The 19637-nt window shown below is 53.4% G+C and overlaps 1 protein-coding gene across 2 annotated transcripts; it reads right to left on the bottom strand.

Moving 5' to 3' along the window:
- Nucleotides 1-1969: 1969 nt before the first annotated feature.
- KLHL36 (kelch like family member 36) lies at nt 1970-19628 on the bottom strand. Of its 2 annotated transcripts, XM_032613159.1 has the most exons (5): nt 19502-19628; nt 16961-17039; nt 11268-12341; nt 9316-9473; nt 1970-7270 (listed from the first exon to the last, which is right to left on the bottom strand). In XM_032613159.1, the coding sequence occupies exons 2-5, from the start codon at nt 17021-17023 to the stop codon at nt 6715-6717; spliced, it is 1851 nt and encodes a 616-aa protein (XP_032469050.1). In that variant the 5' UTR covers nt 17024-17039; nt 19502-19628; the 3' UTR covers nt 1970-6714. The 2 variants fall into 2 exon arrangements, with proteins under 2 accessions (XP_032469050.1, XP_032469049.1); XM_032613158.1 differs by lacking the exon at nt 19502-19628 and having other exon boundaries at nt 16961-18780.
- Nucleotides 19629-19637: the final 9 nt, after the last annotated feature.

Raw genomic sequence — 19637 nt, 5'->3', positions numbered from 1 at the left:
GTGGCAGCTTTGTGAGAACACTCAGAGTTATCAAGCTCCACGGAGGACGTAGGTAGGTCCTTGAGACAGTGGCCTTGGCCTCAGCTGACATGTGGCGTGGACCTCTTCTGTAGGTAGATCTGAAGAGATGGGCTTGTGTCCTCAGTCTCCCCTCCCCCAGCCCCCTGCAGACTTGCCTGTCCTGCACCCACTGCCTCTCTGCTAATTCTACGTTAGGGACAGCATCTGTGCCCGTGGTTGAGTGAAAGCTAACAGCTTCCCTCATTAGCCCCTCAGCTCACAGATTTGCATCCCAGCACGGCCTTCTGGGGACATAATATCCCACGCAGGGAACTTACATGGTGATCATTTTCAGGTAGTTGAAAGAGCTGGGTCTGAGTTGGCAGACTCGGGTTAAAATCCAGCTCCAGACGTAGCAGGCACCTCTGGGATCCGACACAGACCCTCTGCCGTCCTCTGATTCCACTACAGGGTGGGCCCCGCCGGCCTCAAGCTGACAGCATCCCCCTCTGTCACCCACGGTGCTTCTTTCTGCCCCAAGTCCTCCCAGACACTCAAGAGCCAGTTCGGTGAGCAGAGCAGCCCCAGGGCGGAGGTGGTTAGGGCCTCTGGGAGCTTCCGCCCTGCTTCCTTGGGCAGAGGATGTGTGGGAACACACGGGCTCCTGTGGGATTTTCCAATTCATTGACACCCACCCGCCCCCCCCTCCCGCCAAGAGGTGCCATCTCTGTCACCCCCGCCACCTCCAACCTGTGGGGCCTTTGTGACGCCCTCAAGCAGCAGGGTGGAGCAGCCACTTGGCCATGCCAGTCGTACTTGGTACACGCTCTCTGGGAGACTCTGGCTGCCAGGTAAGAAATGTGGTAGGGCCAGCACCTGGAGGGACCAGAGAGAGACCCGTGGGATGGGGCAGGGGCAGGGGGAGCAGAGCAGAGGGAAAGGAAGGAGGGGGAGGGGCAGTGAGCCTCCAGGAGCCGCCACCTGGCCGGGACTGTGTGAGACCCAGGTAAGCGCTGCTTACCTGAGCCCAGGCAGCCCTCAGATTTCTCAACAAAAATAACTGATGCTATGGCTTCAAGCCACGGCGTGGCGGCGGCGGAGGGGGGGGGGCTCCCACTCAGCCGTAGATAAGGCACCAGATGAGCAGCCTTTCCTCCTTCCTGGTCTCACTGGGGTTCCTGGGAACATGAGGACCAAGCCCTCATCTAAGGCTCTCTGTCCAAGAAGACCCAAACCAAGATGAGTGCGGACCTGCTGGGGAGATAAGGTAATTGCACTTGGGTAAGATAATTAGCTCGAGCTCTGGGTGCTTCATCCGGAAAAGGGGAGGAGTATCGTTTCTAACCTAAGATTCTTCTGGAAATGAAAGAATCCAGGCGAATTTAGCATCTGGTAGCCGGTGTCCCGTTTGGGGCAGCTCACTGGCTCACAGGCGAATTCGAATCCAGTTTCCACGTGTGATATGCACGGCAGGTACTTCCCACCATCCTCCCAAAGCTAAACTGCCAAACGCTGCGGGAAGAAACGCCCGAGGCCGTGACTGGGCTTGTCTGCTTGCCGGTGGCCGTGCAGGGGAGCCGTCTTCCCCTTCTTGGGCCCCAAGGGCAGTCAAGGGACTCTGTTCTTATAGAGATGTTATTGTATCTTTCTGATAAACATAACCCATTCCTTGTCTGTTTTTCTTTTCCTATCAAATTACCCCAACTGACACAAATTGAAGCAAATAGTTTCAGTTCCGGTCACAGGACTTGGGGCTGCAATCAAGGATCTGAATGAAATTCCTGGTAAAATACAGTAATTAGAAGCACAGTGAGAGCAGAATCGAAACGTCCCAGCCTGCCGTGACACCGAAAGGCAGTCTGGTTAATCTCCAAATTATATTTGGGGTCAACATCCAAGGGGTCCTTTTTCATTTAGGCGGAGAAAATAGGACTTAAGATTATTACAATAACCACACAAGACTAAGGGATATAATTATAAAATAAGCCAGACCCTAGCAGGCAAACCATGTTTAATGTGTTCTGAGAATCGGATATTCTTTACGGAATTAAAAACAGAGGGGGGAAAAATCAACGTGCAGAAAATTAATTAAAGAAGAGGTAAGACACAGAAAAGCTTTGGGTGTCATACAAATACAAAAGCAACAAATTAAAAAAAAGAGCACACATGTAATTACAGATTTCGGTAACAGTAGTAGCCAGAACATACCCAGTGAATTATCAATACTTAATCATCAAAGATCTTACTCATTTTGCAAGGGGGCTGGTAGTGATGATGGATTTCAGTTGGTCCAAAGGACTTTTCCTTCCATCGCAAGCAAACCTGTAAGGACGGCTCAAGTAACTCTGAAAAGTGGAGTTCCTTTTCTCAAAGAAAACTGACACGGGAGGGTTCTTCTCCTCCGCCCCCCTCTACCACCAAAATTTGTACACTCATTCAACTCTTTTAACTAAGGCAACCAAAAGACAATTTCTTGAGACCCCCAAACACCCTGCGAAGCCACAAATTCTACCCATGTAAAAAGGGGAAAAAAAAAAAGAAATAAACGAGCTCCAAAACTAAGGGCAGTCACTCTGCAAAGTGCAGGATGGTTCACTGTTAACAGCTTTTGTGGATTTCATGTTAAAATGTCTCTTTAAAAGGAGGCGTGGAGGGGAGTGAATCAAGACCCAGCCATGCCCTGGGTTGAGGAACGACCTGTACTGGACAGGTGATATATGGATCAGCCCTCAGGTATCTTTTCAACTCTGCACACTGCTGAGGTAGGACCTTTGGAAGAAATGCACAACATCTCAGGGCGTTAAGAGTGTCCTCATCATAAAGCACTGCCCTTCTGCTCAGTTGGGGGGCCCAAGACAGCCACACTCCCAGGCCACGTGTGCCCTTACACAATTCAAGAGTTTGTATCAGATCGCAGCCACGGAGGAGAGTCACAGCCACAGGAGGTGGGCGAGACCCTGGTGCTGAACCGGGGACGCCTGCTGTCTAGCGCAAGCTCGAGGGGCCGGGGGGAGGTGGAGAACCCCGGCAGGCAACTACAAAAGGTTATTAGCAAATGGTATCAAAAAGTATCAAAACATTTCAAAAAACTTTAAAAACTGCCAGGCTTGGCGGACACACAGGGCAGGCTCTCTAAGCACCTGGAGGGCTGCCCTACATTTCAGAGGTTTATCCTGGAGATGGGGACTCTGCCCCCTTTCCCTCTGAAGATGCTCAGAATCTCCAGAGAGACAGCAAGGATGTCCACGCCACATGGCTGGAACTGCCCCTCCAGGTTTGGGACCAGTGGTCTGAGATTCTAGCCAAAAGTTCAGAGAGCCAAAAGCTAAGTGGCTGGCAGAGCCACATGCCACAGAGGACCAGGATAAGAGGCGGAGGCTGCTAAGTCTACAAGGGGGTTGGGGTGGCAGGGTGCCGTCCTTTCCCTTCCCCCACGGCTGCAAATCACCCAAAGGTCACTCCTGGCTTGGGGGCCAGGCACTTTGAGCCACAGGTGAACTCACCTGGACTCAGAGTGGGACCTGGGAGGGACTCCACTTCCCTTTGGCATTTGGGTTCCCATCCCAAATTGAACACCCTTTAGGGTTGGCTTCTGGGGTTCCTATCATTCAGGTCGACTTATTCAGGGTCAAGGGGAGGGGCATTCAGAATATAAATACACACATGAGGTTTTCTGCTCAGATCAAGATCTAGAAGGAGTCCTACCTGGTACTCTAGATTTCTGAAGCAGCAGGATTTTGAAAATGCGAACTGAGCCACACACACAAGCAAGGTGCTGAGATAATCTCTGTGTATTTTAAACAGCAGAAAGACCACTGTAAGGAACGAGGATTCTTCAGCTTTTCTACTCTGCTTAAGCAAACAGGGTTCCAACTTGCGTGAGGATCAAACTCAAAAGCTACCACTAATATGAAGTTAAAACTCTAGTTCTTTAAAAGAAAAAAATCAGAACCTGAATAAAAGCCCACCAGGCTCATTCTGAAAGAGCAAAGTAAGATGATCCAAACATCGTCAAGGTTCTAGCAGAACAGCTCGGAGCGCTGAGTTTGACAGAATCATGGCAAAAGTTGCGGTTTCTGTCTCAACATGGCGGCCAGAACCCAAGCCTGCATCACCGTGGTTTGAAATCACACTGTCGTGATTTTGCAGTTCTAATGGCCACCTGCGTAAGTACATCCCCAAGCTCTGCCCGCCTGGGTTACAAACCATTTTCTTCCAATCTTAGCTGCACTGCACTGCACGGTGACGTCCATCTTAAAACCACAGACAGCAGAGACCTGCTACAGTCCCACCACTCTGCTCTCCCTCATCCAGGCAGGCGCAGCTCACGGGTCAGGACCCTGCGCTCCACAGACGCCAGTGAGCTCGAAAACCTTTCTTAGCGCAGTGGAGCCACTGCCAATAATCTGAAGTTCGTCTCCAAAAGGAAACTTCCTCGTCAACCCTACCTTTAAAGGAACACTCACCGTCTCAATCATGTTAGATTCCAAGGCGTGTAAATTACAAACATCCTTCACAGTGGTAAGGGAGACATCACAGAATAGTCGGTGCAGGACATGGTATGTTAACCCGCAAGGCACAAGAAAATCAGAATAGAGGCCAGCACTGCACCCTTATCCTGGGACACGTCCTGGAAGTCAAAAACACAACAGCTGGCTTAGGCTAAAAATTCGTGCCTGTCCGCTTCCCAAGGTCAAGGCCTTCCCCACTCCCCAAAGCACGCATGGCCTTTCCGTGTGCTCAGCCCAACCTGCCCCTGGATTCTGACTGAACGACCACCTTTCTGCTCATGACCTGGGCTGAGGTGGGGAGAACAGACCACAGGTTCTGTGCCTTCTAAAGGGTCTTCAAACGATGAAACCTTTCCTGGAACAGGAAGGGGGTAAGCTTATCCCAAAATTGGCAGTAGTTCTGCAAAACATGTTTCGAGGAGGGCTGGACTAGGTTTGAGGTAAAAGAAGGGTTTCGGGCTCAATGAAGTTTGGAAATGCTGGGTTGATGGAGGGTTAGCAGTTAATGCAGGACGCCTCAGAGCCTTTAATACACCTAAATGTTGTTTTAAAGAGCTCCAGGAAGATGGACAGTTTTTTGGTTTGACTGTTTGTATGCCTTGCAGAACCTCTCAGGAGTCTGGAAGCCTTTAGCGACTTCCATAGGCAGGGAACCAGCTAAATATGCAGACAGGTCGCCCGTCTCACGAGAGGGGGCAATCGTTTGGGTACCGAAGCTTTCAACTCGCAAGTGGCTCTCAGCTCTCCCGGTTACTAGAGAAAGAGGCCGATCAAAATCACAGTAAACCTTTGAGAGAAAGGAAAGGAAGTGTAGTAAAGAGACAAAAAAGGGAAGAAGAAGTGAACTGAGATTCTCATTCTCGTAGCAGTGTTAAAGATGCATCTGGAAGTGTTCTCGTCTCTGCAGTCAGATCTGTGCCTCAGTGTAGATCACTAAGGCCTCCCGTGGCTCGTGATTAAAACCCACCCCATGCCCATCGTCCTGGTGTGACACAGCGGCTTGGGCACGAGTCTCAAACTCTCCTTAAACGGCACACGCTACTGTCGTGAGTTCCGTAACTGCAGGAACCGGGCCGGGCCGGGCCGGTCACGCATCTCACGAGGAGGTGCGGAATCCACTTTCACAGCTTATATAGACTGAGAGAGCTGAACCCCTGGGAGGAGACCTGCCCATTGTTTCATCTGTCACTTAATGAAGGGGGAAACAGCTCATGACTTGTTAAAGAAGTTGGCGCCCAGCACACAACTACTCGGCAGCGGCCGTGTGGAGCTTCCCGTGGCTTCTCAGAGCTGGAGTCACAGAAAACAATGGCACATTCTGCGGGCTCCCTTTTTCTTTCCTGAGTGATAAATGGAGATCTGTGGGGCTCAGTACATCGTAATGTGAGAAACAGCGGGTTCCAGAAAAAAGAAACAGTAAAAAGACGAGAGCACAAATCACAGAATAAGGCGCCCTTTTTTACCGTTCTTCCTTGATTACCGATCCCCTTTTAGAATTCGGGAAGACCACCAACCAGGAGAAACAGGATTATTTAGAAGCAGCAGTCATCTGAGCAAGAAATCCCAGTAGGGAGACCTCCCTGGTGCGAAGTCCCACCGCTCGCCTGACTGCCGGCGAGCTGGTGGCTCTCGGTCACGCAGGCACCCTCTATGGGTCTCTGTGCTCCACCTGGCATGTCGCCCTTGCCAATGATTTCCGAACATGGCCGACGCTCAGGAGTCCCAGGGACCGGCTAAAGGAGTTTCTAGGCTCCCCTACACCACTCCTGGTAGTTTCAGACTCGATAATTCTGAGGTGGGGCTCAGGAACTTGTTTTCTTCAAAGCTCAGCCAGGTTTGCGGAGGCGTGGACTAGGGAATCTGTAATGTCCCACCGCAGCCCTTCGTTTCGATAGGAAAATTTCTGCGTCACCCCTGCCCTGGTTGCTCTCTGGGGGCCCGTCGGGGGGGTCACCCATGGGGGTTCGCAACATGGGAAGCAGCCCTGCACAGACACAGGGGTCGCTCCTGCCTGGGCCCCGCTTTAATTATTCAGGCAAGATAATATGTCAAGTCATACAGAATATTTAATCGGTTACTGTGATATCATAGAAATACCAAGAATCATAAAAGTAAAAAAAGCTGCTAAGTCGTTGATAATGGTTCCGGGATTCTACCAAGGGGCTGCTGGTCTCCAGACGCGCCGTGGGCGGTGGCGGCGGCGTCACTGGCCGCGGTCCTGCGGCCTCTTGCCCTTGCCCTTCTTCTTCTTGTCCTCCAGCCGTGGCTTCAGGGCGCACACGCAGGCAGACACGCCGGCGATGGCCTTGGGCAGGTCGGTGCCCTTGCTCCACTTGTCCTTCTCGCGGTCGTAGACCTGCACCGTCTTGGAGAAGGCCGTGTTCTCCCAGCTGTAGCCGCCCAGGATGTAGATGCGGCCCTCCCACACGGCCACCCCCGACTCGCTATTGGCGTGCAGCAGTGGTGCCACGCGGGTCCACTGATTGCACTGCGGGCTGTAGGCCTCCACGCCCAGCACGTCGAAGCGCTCCATGGACTCGAGGCTGTCGTCGCTGCCGCCGATGGAGTAGATGCTGTCCCCCAGGCTGCACATGCTGTGCCAGCCACGCGCCGTGGTCATGGGCCGCCGTTCTTCCCACACGTCTGTCCGGTGGTCGTAGCACAGCAGGTTCTTGCGGTAGGGGCCGATCTGGTAGTCGTGGCCCCCTGAGATGTACACGAAGTCTTTGTAGATGGTGCCCGCGTGGCCGTACGTGAACCTGTGGAGAGACAGATGGATGGACGGACCGACAGAGACAGAGTGGGAGCTCAGTGCTGCACAGGCTGGGCCTCTGTGAGCCGGGGACCCGGTCTTCTCCTCGGCAAAGTGGGGACAAGCTGCCCTCTGAGGGGGTGGTGAGGATGGGAGGGGGTGACAGATGGAGCAGGGCAGGTGACACACGGGCAGCTCTGTCCTCTCTCTGCCCATCTGAGAAGTAGGCATCATCACAAGACCGCATCTCTCTCATTAGGGCTAGAAACGCTACGCCACTGAGGCACACGTGTGACCCTGGTCCCATCACACATCAAGCAGGGCCTGCAACAAAGTGCAGCTCCAGTTACACGACAGTCTGGAAAAGTCAGCCCTAAAGGGACAGTAAATATCTGTGGCTACCAGCGGTTCAGGTGAAGCAGGGAGGGATGAAAAGATGGAGCTCGAGGGATTCTTCGGGCACTGGGACTATTCTGTACGACACTGTAATCATGGATACACATCATCATACACGTGTCAAAACCCGCAGAATGCACAACCCAGAGAGGGAGCCTAATGTAAAACCAGAGAGCTTAGCTAATGTATCGACTTTGGTGCATTAGCTGGAAATAATGTACCAGTGACTGCAACGGGGGAAGCTGGGTGCGCCTGGCAACCTCTGTACTTTCTGCTCAATTTTCTCTACACCTAAAATCGCTATAAAAAGTGAGATCTATATAAAGACAAAGAAGAAATTACCAACAGCAAAAAAAAAGTGCACACAAAGGTGGAACTAAAAGGGAATGGCGTCACGACATTCAGGACGGTGATTCCTTAGCTGGAGGCGGGAAGCAAGCGGATGGGAGAAGAGCACACGGGGCAAATGGGTCCCAGGCAGGTGGGCTACCGTGCAATGTCTTCGACTCTTGGGTTGGGCTGTGGGTTCGTGGAGGTCTCATTATACAAGTCAGTCAATGAATGAAAAAAGGTATGAGTAAACAAACGCAACAAATGTGGGGCATGCATGCCCTAATGACGGCAGCATCATGGATTATGTTTATTCCAACTCTGGACATCGATGGTCCACTTAGAAAAAATAACGATAGGGTTGTCGTCGCAATTAAGGTACACAAACCACCCCGGCTGGCCTAGAGAAAGTGACAGTGGCAGATACTCTTAAGTAATTAAGTCTCACTTCTCCATCTGTAAAGTGGGATGGTACACAAGACCTGAACCTGGGAGAACACAGGTCTTGGTTTGCCTAGGACAGGGTCAGGATTTATACGGTTGAGCTCTCCGTTCACGGTCATTCGGGTTTGGGTAATCAATGACATGGGTTATTACCCACCCCACTGGATCACTGTGGATATCAAGGGACTCATCACATCAAGCACATGGCCAGGCTGGCACGTGGTGATCAACAGCTACTATCATGATCGTCCAATCGTCTTATCCACAGGTGTCCAGGTGTTACTTCATCGGCTTCTTGGAACCTTTACCTGAAGGTGGTAGTTACTGTGGGGTGGGGGGGGAGGGGCGGGGACTGGAGGAGCCGTGCAGCTTCTACTACAGGGAGCTGCTCAAATAAATGGCAGGCACCTCTGCTAAGCCCGTGACAGTAGCAAATGCAGTGAGCGGACACCCTGACAGGGTGGTACTGACATCACATCCCCTTTAGAGATGAGGAAAAAGAGAGAGTGTGGGGTGAAGACACTTGCTGGAGTCAGATGGAGGATAGAGAACCCTCACCCTCTGTACTCCTCCTGCCCAAAGTCAGAGGGATTTGCAGTAAATCTCTCACTCTCTGAACTCAGCACTCATTTCCCCGAAACTCACGAAGTGAAGAGATTCAGAGACAGAGGGATGTTTGTCTCAGTGGCAGAGCTGACACTTGCACTCCGACGGCCCAGAACAGGCACCCTGACAACCATGCCCTCTGCTCCCCACGCTGTTTTTACAAGCCAGGAGATTCTTCCTGGAATTGGAAGGCCAAAGTATCCAGAAAGGGAGGTGGGCTCAACTGTAACCCCAAAGCCTCCACGTCTGTAGGGTCTGCCACAAAACCCCAATCACCTTGGCAAGCCGGCCACATAGGACCAGGAGTCGGTCTTGGGACTGTAGGTCTCTACCGACGAGAGAGCTCCATTCTCATTCCGGCCGCCGACGGCCACCAGCATGTCTTCGATGGAGGCCAAGTAGAAATCCACGCGGCGCTGGTTCATGGAGGCCACCTGCGGAGGCGAGACACCTGTACCTTCCCTTCCCCAAACTCGAGTCAGCGTCAACATCCAGCACCGCATCCCCAAACATGCTCCATGAAAGGCACAGCCCCGGAAGGTGAGGTGGTGGCCACATGAGCCTGGGGAAGGGAGCCAAACCTGAAGAAAGGGGGGCTCTGTAGGCGGGATTTCTCAGGGCCCCCAGGACCCTCGAGACCTTGTGAATCCCCAAGAGGGGGACGGAGAATTCACTTCCCCAAACCTGTCTGGCCACGTGGCTGACCTTGTGGACTGGAATTCTGCAGCACACAGGTCAGAACTGCTAATGTAGTGGTTTCCTGAAATAAAAGTTCATCTTTCCCCTCACCCGCCCCCCAACAATCAGGTATTTTAAAACTTAATGCTGGGGCTTCCCTGGTGGCGCAGTGGTTGAGAGTCCGCCTGCCGATGCAGGGGACGCGGGTTCGTGCCCTGGTCCGGGAAGACCCCACATGCCGCGGAGCGGCTGGGCCCATGAGCCATGGCCACTGAGCCTGCACGTCCGGAGCCTGTGCTCCGCAACGGGAGAGGCCACAACGGGAGAGGCCACAGCAGTGAGAGGCCTGCGTACCGCAAAAAAAGAAAAAAAAAACCAAAAAAAAAAAAACTTAATGCTGATTCTCATCCGTGTTGATGGGCAGAAAGTGGTGCTCCATAGAAAGTTAGCAATGGAAGACCCAAGTCTTTCTCTTTCTTTTCTAAATCATCCAAGCAGAACACATGAATGAACATGGTCCTGCAGGAGCCCATGTCAGGCTGCGACCGCGATGAAGGTTTGGAGGACGGGCTTCAAAGCTGCAAGCCTCCTTCTACTGCAAGTGCAAGACTTACACCTTGGTTTTAGAGTTTTGAGAATAAAATCAAAAGGTCACCCAAGTCCCTTCTGAGCCTTGAGCTCAGAAAAGCACCGAGTTAAGTAAGAAGACTGAGGTGTGAGTATAAAGATTGAGACAGACTTTCACGGGTGGCCATCTGGTTCTTGGGAGGAAAGGAGCACATGTGCCCATCAACGTGAGCTACAACCACTGACCCTGAAGGGTCAGCATCCCCCCACCCGTTTCCAAAGGGAGAAGCTGAAATTTGGAGCGGGCAAGGACCCGGTCTGAAACCCCCAGCTACCATCTAGCCAAGTTGGGGCGCGAAGCTGGGTCTGACATCAAGACCCAGGCCTGTCCTGGAATCAGCTGGCACACCTGCCGAAGGGCCACGACTCCCAGCAGGTGTGAGCCTTCGTGGCCCCCTTGACCAGCTCCAAACCTGCCCCAAAGAGGAACTCAGCGGAGACTCTGAGACATGGGGAGGTTGTCAGAACCCTGGGTCAATCTTCCAGACCGGTGTCATCCAATATGGTAGCCACTAGCCTCGTGTGGCCATTTACACTCAGATGTAAATTAGTGATAATGAAATAAAATGGAAAACTCAGTTCTTCAGTCCCACGGGCCACGTTTCAAGCGCTCAACTGCCACACGCAGCTGGTGGCTACCATATCGGACGGCGCAGATGAAGAACGGTTCTGTCGGTGAAGAAAGTTCTACTGCACAGCGATGCTCTGGACGCCGACCGTCCCTGCAGAAGGTGGCCGGTCAGCCCTCACCGCCCCCAACCGGGGCGGTGGTGGAATGACGTGGCTTGTCACTTTATCGTCACACCTCATTCAGAAGCAGGGTGGTGGTCAAGGCCCGAGAGAAGGGGGTAGGGGGCAGTCAAGGCTAAGGTTAAGGAGATCAAGTCCTCAAGAGTAAAGAAATAATCTGGCTTTAATCTCACCTTGATCCACTGTTTACAGCGGGGGTCATACCTATAAAGAAGATTGGATGCTGCATCCCCTCCGTTGTCCCGCGAGAAGCTGCCGCCAGCGATGAAGATGAACCCCCCCAGCACGGCGACGCAGTGGTGGCTCCGCCGGGCCGGCAGGGGTGTCTCCTTGACCCACTGCTCGCTCTGGGCGTCCAAGTAGCAGGTGTCGTCGCTGAGCTCCAGACACCGCTCGGAGACCTCGCCGCCCACAAACAGCAGGCACTCCTGGGTGGTGCGGAGGGCCGTGCGCTTGGTCTGCATGACCGGCTGGGCCGCCAGGCTGTTGTGGTAGCGCACGGCCTCCTCGATGAAGCCCTCGCAGTTGGCCTCGCGGGGCAGCAGTGAGCACACGGCCGGCTTGACGCGGTGCAGCAGGTCGTTCTTGGGGATGAGCGGGAAGTGGATGTTCTCCAGCACCTGGTAGGCGTGGGCCTCGCGCTCGGGCCGCTGCGTCAGCCACTGCAGGGCTGCCTGCAGCAGGTCATGCTCGCACTCCCGCTGCACCTGGCTGCTGCCCAGGTAGGCGCACAGCTTCTGCACGGAGACGTTCTGCAGGAAGTCGGGAGTGAAGGACAGCGTGCCGAAGCGGCTGAGGATGAAGCCGTCAAGGAAGGCGTCCAGCCGCCTGAGGCTGTAGATGGAGGCCAGCTTCTGCAGGTACAGGTAATTGTCCTCACTCACCTCCTGCTCCAGGTACTCACAGCAGAAGTCCACCACCGTCCAGATCTGCAGCAGGTGGGCCGTCTCCAGGACGTAGTCGATGTTGCCACCGTCCAGCACCAGCTCCCCGCCGTACAGGAAGTCCACCACGGCCTTGAGCCCGACGTAGGAGGCGCCGATCAGCTCCACCTCCTTCTGGAAGGCCTCGCGCATGCCGAGGGTGAACATGGAGTTGAAGTAGTCACTGCACACGGCCAGCAGGTTGCGGTGGGCTGGCACGCGCTGCTCGTCGGCCACCAGGACCACGTCGCAGAAGAGGCCACACAGGCGCTGCTCGTTCAGCCGCTGTAGCACAGTGCTTGAGTGGTCGGCCCAGTGGTACGCCTGCGGTGGCGGTGGAGAGCGCGCGTCAGGAGGGGAGGGGGCCGCCAACCCGCCCCCACACCGCAGAGGCCCAGCTAGCGCTACGCGACCAGCACTGACATTCAGTGGAATGAGAGAACAGGCACCAAGGTGTCAGAGCACCTCGCAGAAAGTCAGGGTGTTTCCCTGTACGTGTGCATGTGTGTTTGTATATTTCCTTTCTTCCCTTCTTTACAAATAAAAATTTTAACTCAATCTTTCTTTTTCCCTTTGTTTCGTTTTCCCTCTCTCCTCCTTCTTTGTGAACGGAATTCCCCGAAGTTTCCTTCCTTCCCTGTCTCTCTTTCCTTCTTAGTGTGTGTGGGTCACGGCACATAGGTTCGAAAACGCTTTCCTATCGGGAGGGTGAAGTTGCCTGGGGTGTGGCCTCTCAAGTCGGACAGAAGCTGGTGGAACCCCAGCTCCACTGCTCTGCAGCTGTGTGACCTGGGTGAGTCACGAGCAGCCTCTGAGCCTCGGCTCCTGGTCTCCCCCAGGTTTGGTGCGGGGGAGGGGTCAGGAGCCAGAACATAGCACAGAGCTGGCCCGAGGACAGCGGGAGCAAAGTCAGCAGCTGTGAACGTCAGTTCCCACGGAGTCGCGGTGCCGACAGTTATGCTACAGAGACCAGTCCAGGGAGCTAGAGGGTCCCAGAGACTGCAATATATCCAGACTAACGTGCTCTTACTTTCAGGGGAATCTTACTTTCAGAAACACGGCTTCAACAGTCACTGCCAGAAAATGTATGTCAACTGCAGGAACGCTGTCTTTTCCCGGGAGCTGTATGTGCCGCAGACCGCACTGTGCGCTTGCCTGCACACTCTCATTTGAGCATCCCAGGAACCCTCCGACGGAACGTCAGTTGTAACCCCCTTATTCCAGATGAGGAAAAGTGAGCTTCAGAGAGACTAAGGAACTTGCCCAAAGTCCCACAGGGACTGAGGGGCAGGGCTGGGACTTGAACCTAGGTTTGATCCCAGAGCGCAAACCTTTAATCACCACGCTACACTGGAATTAATGAATCTATTAATATGAATAGTTAATAGGAATTAATTCAATAAATTCAGGTCGGTGGACATTGCTTGACTGTTATCTGCCTGCCCTGGGCTTTTGAAGATGCAAAGAAAAATCAGACCCAGACAACGGTTTCTATACCCCGGAAGAACTAATCAGGATATTTCACACTGCTTTATTTATTCCCTATAAAAACAAGAAGAAAATTCAACATATGGAAAAACAGACCATTCAGAAATACCAACTACGTAGCAGGGCGATTCAGGGACGATTGGGGAAAGGGGCGGGGTGGGCATTAAGCCCGAGGGGAAGTGGTGGTGGAAAGGAAGACAGGTGGGTGAGGGCTCAGCAGGTGTGAGCAGCTGGGTGACTGGTGCACAGGTCCTTCTGGGTTACTTCTCAACATGTGTCCTACGGCAGGGGGGTGTTTTTTTCTTCCCTTCCAAATCTGCTCCTTACCACCTCCGATGCATTAGTAATTGGGGCACTTTATTTCCCGGGCCAATTCCCACATCAATCGCTGTCTGTGCAACAGTCTCGGGCAATGTCCTCACATTCTGAGGGTACCAAACAGACGTTCCCTAAAGCTTCCTTCCCTTCCCAGTTTACAGAGCCAAGCTCTCCTACCTTACATTACAGGATGGTTTCCTGAAGGTCCACATACACAGGTATCCCCCTCTATCCTGGTTATTCAGAGAGAGCCAGGCTGGCCTGGTCTGGGCTTCAACACATATTGGCTTGGGGCCCCTCTTGGGTGCGGACTGAAGGCAATGAAAAAGGCACTACAGCGGCAAGCTACCGAGTAACAGTGAAGGCTAGTGTCCTAGAGAAGCAAGTGAGGGGTATCAGGTGGGCTGTCAGCCCACCCCGGGCTCCTGGTTGTTTCCAAGCTGGTGAGGGTGCTGGAATTACCCCGCTTAAAAAGGGGCACACACGCCCCCAGGCTACCGCGTGAAAAGGGAAACAGCCCTGGGGAGGGGCGGGGACTGGGGAGAGCCCCAGATGACAGCTACCAGGGGGGCCACTTGCTGCAGCGAGCCAGGGCAGGGGAGACGGCGGCCACTGTTTCTACAGCTGGGTCTCCAGGCTAAGTGGGCACGTTTAATTCTTTACCTGGGTCTTGACTACAGCCCATTTCTGGTTATTTAGTACAGCAGCAGAGACCAGAACTAAAAACAGACAAACATGACTTCCCAACATTAAACTGGCATCAGTAACTGAGTTGCAACATTTCATATAATTTAGAAACTCCGACCTGCAACATTCTCCAGTGGTATTAACCTGTTCATTCGTTTCTTACTTTAGCACCTTAATCAGGTGAAGAAACTCAGGATCTGACACTGGGCGGAAAGCACGTATGGGGTATCTTATATTAGAAAAGAACTCAGGGACTTCCCTGGCGGTCCAGTGGTTAGGACTCCGTGATTCTACTACAGGGGGCACGGGTTCGATCCCTGGTCAGGGAACTAAGATCCTGCAAGCTGCGTGGCATGGCCAAATAAATAAATAGACAAACTAAATAAATAAATAATTAAAAAATAAAAAAATTCAGCATCCAAGTGGATCAACACATTTTAGAGCAGATAAATGAACAGCGGCCGCCACACAATGGAAGACTCCACCGCTCCGAGAAGGGCACGATCTACCCGCACATGCAGCAACCAGGCCGAACCTCAGAGGCTGGGTGACAAGAGTAACGAGCCAGGCACCCCGGGGACCCACCCCGACTCCATTTATATAAGTTCAAGGGCAGGCAAAACTGCAGGGCTGGAAGCTGGGCGAGTGGCTGTCTTGATTGTAGGGGCTGGAAGGGTTTGATAATGTTCTTTATCTGGGTGTGTTCAATGTCTAGAAAATCAAGGGTACATTATGATTTGGGCACTTTTTAAATATAAAGAGTTAGGAACATAAATACAATGAACCAAGGGACAGAGAAGCCTATTCCTAAAAGCTTCAATTCAGAGAGAGACAAGCTCAGAATCTGGCTTGGAGACACAAAGATTTCTAGTGCTGCCGAACTTAGAAAGCTACGCTGTCTCTGCAGCCAAGCTCCCAGACAAAGCCCCTTTGAGTCAGCAGCAAGACCCTTCTGGGGTTTCACAGTAGATAAAGCCGAGCTTTGGCAAGAGTCTTCTCAGTCAACTCAAATGGAAACACGAGAGCATTTCTCAGGAGGACCAACCTCCCCTGAAAATTACACCCCGTTTTTCTTTTTTACACACCTGTCGAACCTCGTTCCCCCTTCTTCTCCTCTTATCTATAGGCTGCTCCGAACTCCCTTTATCCAAAATGGTATTTCTTCATCTTTTTTTCAGTCTGCTTTTAAGATATTTTTTTCCTATATAGCTTGCCATGTCATTTTAACACATAATATATAGTCTATATATCTGTGTGTGTATTGTATGTATAGCTTTATACTTTAACAGAGCAAAATTCTTTCCAGACGCCCAAGAACCCATTTCATCTCCTTGTAAGCAATATCAGCCCCATGGAGAGTGCATGATCTACGGTAAACATGGCATTTAATCTTCAAAAAAGGACACTTTAGGGCTTCCCTGGTGGCGCAGTGGTTGAGGGTCCGCCTGCCGATGCAGGAGACGCGGGTTCGTGCCCCGGTCCGGGAGGATCCCACATGCCGCGGAGCGGCTGCGCCCGTGAGCCATGGCCACAGAGCCTGCAGGCTCCGCAACGGGAGAGGCCACAATGGTGGGAGGCCCGCGTACCGCAAAAAAAAAAAAAAAAAAAGGACACTTTAAAAAAATTCCCTGGCGGTCCAGCGGTTAGGACTCTGTACTTTCACTGCCGAGGGCCAGGGTTCAATGCGTGGTCGGGAGACTAAGATCCCACAAGCTGCAGTGCGGCCGAAAAAATAAATAAAAAATAAATAAAGAAAAGGGTGTTATTAATATTCATAAAGAGACGGGTGTGAATTGGGACTGTCTTACCAACTGGTCCCCCAAACCTTATCTACAGCAGCTGTGGGGAAAGGGGCCACTCCAAGTCACCTGAAGAGTTTGCTAAAGGTACAGATTTGCAGGTCCTGCTCTGAGATTTTAATTTAGCATGTCTGGGGTGGGGCCGGGCATATGCACTTCTCATGAGACACCTGCCCCCTCCCCGTCTCCCAGGGTAAGTCTGATGTAGTCGGTGTGCATCCCACCCTCACTGGCTCCTAGGGTCTCAGAAGGTCACGACCGGGGAAGACTCTGGGCCCTTAACATCCAGGTATACAAAGTGTTGCCCCCACTATAAGGCTGTGGACTGGCTTCTCCACGGACACAGCCTTGGATTTTTTGAGCCCCAAGTGGAAAGAGAAATCCCACGGCGTCCACCCTGTCCTGTAGATGCCAGGTGTGGGATAAACGAGTCAAGTTGTGTTTCTAACATCCCTCGCACCCCCCAACCCCTGCTCTCTCTGATTTTATGATTTTTCCACTCCTTGCCTGTGCCACCTCTAGTCATTGTTAAGGAGATTAACACCGACACCAAGGACAGAAAATCAGTCTCCGCAATAAGAATGAGCTCATCAGAAGAATCTCATGCTTCTTTGGCAATGTGCACAGGCGGTGAGCGACCCATTCACAGACCTTTGAAGATTCGCTGATCTTGGACGGCCGAGACACTCGCGTCTGCCGGCTTCCCTCCATCATCAACAAGATCGCAGCCCTGCGACAAGAACAGGACTTCTGAGCGTGTAGTAATAACTCGAGGTCATTCATGAATCGCAGGCTCTGCTGGCAGGTATCAGTGACAGCAAGAGCGAAACAGTCACATGGAGGAAAGAGGGAGAAAAAACTGTACTACAAAGAACTCCCTTACTCTGAGAGCTGGAAAAATCAGAGGGTTAGAATCAGATAGAACATTTAATGAGTGTTCCCTTTTCACCTCATCACATCTTTTAGCCCACCTCCTACAAGTACCTACCTTTGGATGCTTGAGCTGAATTAGGCCTTTTTGAGAGATCAAGATTATAATGACAACAGTTATCATTTCAGAACCCAGACTATGACCCTGGAACCAAGCTGACATGTGCTATCTCATTAAACTCCCACAACTATCTCGCTGGGCTGATGTCACTTAACCCATTTTATCGATGAGGATATTGAGTTCAAGGTCACAAAGCTAGTGAATGGCTGGGAATCAAACCTGAGTCTGTCCGGCTTCAAAACTGGACAGACATGGGCCCTTCACTGGGATGCCTGGTTGAACGTGGCCTAATCTTTAAAAATCTCATACTTTTAAAATTTCATGAAGTTAAGGATATGATGCAGTGACGACTACCAAGGATAAAATACGTTCTAGACACAGGCACTGTCTTAAGTGCTTTCTGTGTCTGATTTAGTCCCCACAACAAGCCCACCAGGACAGCTCTATTATTACCCTCAGTTTATAAAGGAAGAAGCTGACGGCAGTGAGGGGAAGTAACTTGCCCAGCGTCACACACAGGAAGAAGCAGACCTAAGGAGGCTTTCCTGCTCTCAATCCCTGGGCTATTTCATTTGACCATTAAAAAAATGCCCACAGGCAGGAAACCTCTGCAGGGGGAGCCCATGCCCCGGCTGGAACATGCAGGATAAACTTGACCAGGCAACTTAACTTCTGTAGACTTCATGGTTGAATCTACGGACTGGGCTGGTGCATCAGGGGATGTTAAGGTTTCTTCCAGCTTTGAAAAGTCAAGCACAGAGCCGGGCTTTGGGGGACCTTGGAGGATGGGGGGCACACAGAGGAAGGATTAAGCTAGCAATATGGGCACAAGTCGCATACTGGGACTGAGGGTTTAAGGAGGAATTCTTCCCTCTGCTAGCGGAGTTGAAAAGAGTCAATCTGTTACCTACTGAACACACAGCCTTTGCTAAAAAGGAACAAGGTGCCAAGGAGTCAGCTCTGTGTCAAGGTAATCAGGGACACCCAGAGGGGGCTCCAGCGCTCCCACGGAGGATGGGGGGACAAATCCAGGCACGGTCCACCCTGCCAGCTCCCTGGGGGGAAGGAAGGGACAACGAGATTTCTCTCGACAAACTAGCAACTTTGTGACAAAGACCAGCTGTCTCCACCCCTGTCCTTTCTGTCTGCTCCTAGGATGCTGGGGGGCTCAGAGACGGAAGAGAAGGACACCAGCATCCAACCTACTGCTCACCCCTGACTTCCTTGTTTCACCTTCACCCTCTGAGACAGGTGCCACCATCGTTTCTGACACCCAGGCTCAGGTGGCCGTGCGGCCCCGCCCAAGGTCACACAGCAGACAGTCTGCACCACCGCAGGCAGCCAGCCAGGGCTCAGGTCTGCCTTTAGTGCTAAGAGCTTTCTTTTCTAGGCCAAGATTTCTAAAGAGAGTATCCCCTTGTGGAGGCTCCCTTTTGTCTGCGGGAAAGTGGTCTGGGGCTCACTGCTACAGGAGCGTGGATATTAGCTGCCTCCTGTGCTTTCTGCAAGCAGGTGAGGGCTCAAGGCCACACGCAGGGACGGTGGCGATCCCCAGTGAGGCGTAAAAGGTCTTTTAGTAAACACGGGAACCGAGGCCGCGTCCGTACGGGAGGGTCCCCACGGAGCCTCCTCTCCCGGCTCCTTCCCCGGGTTTCGACCCTGAACGTGCCCGACCGCACCGCTCGGGGAAACAGCGTCGTGGAGGTGGACGCGGACGCGGACGCCCGCCGGCACCCACCCATCCCGGGTCTCGCCCGCAGGGTCTCCGGGGACGCCTCTGTCGCTCGCTCGGACCCAGCACCCCCTGGCGGAACCGTCGGCACAACGGCCGCCCGGGCGGGCTCGAGCCGGCTGCGAGGAGGCGGAGCTGGGTTGCGCCCGGGGCTGGCGCCCGCGGCGGGACGCGAGGACAGTCACTCACCTGGGCCGCGCGGGCCGGCCGCACAGGCCGCACCTGTCTCACCTGAGGGGGCGGCGGCCCCCTCTTCACCCCCCACCCCGGCCCCTTGGCGGCCCCTCCGCTCGCCCCCGGCCCCGCGGTCCACCCCCCGAGCACAAAGAGATCCCGTGGGCGGAACCGGGTCGCAGCTCGCGGGGCCGGGGACCCTCCCGAGGCAGGCCCACCCCCCGCCCCGGCCCCGGTCCCCGGACGGCGCGCGGCTCTCGGCCCGGGCAGGAGCGGGGCGCGCGCGGAGGCCCACCTGGGAGGGCGCGCTACGGGCGCGGCGCGGGGATTCCGAGCGGCGGGGCCGGGCGGGCGGGGCGGCGGGGCCCGGGCGTCGGAGCCCGTGGGCCGGCCGGGTGCGCGGCCATGGCTCCGCCAGGAAGTGCGAGGCC

The sequence above is a fragment of the Phocoena sinus genome, chromosome 19 (assembly GCF_008692025.1).
Source record: "Phocoena sinus isolate mPhoSin1 chromosome 19, mPhoSin1.pri, whole genome shotgun sequence".
NCBI lineage: Eukaryota > Metazoa > Chordata > Mammalia > Artiodactyla > Phocoenidae > Phocoena > Phocoena sinus.
Note: the sequence above shows the minus strand (reverse complement) of the source record. Positions and strands in the feature narration are given on the sequence as shown.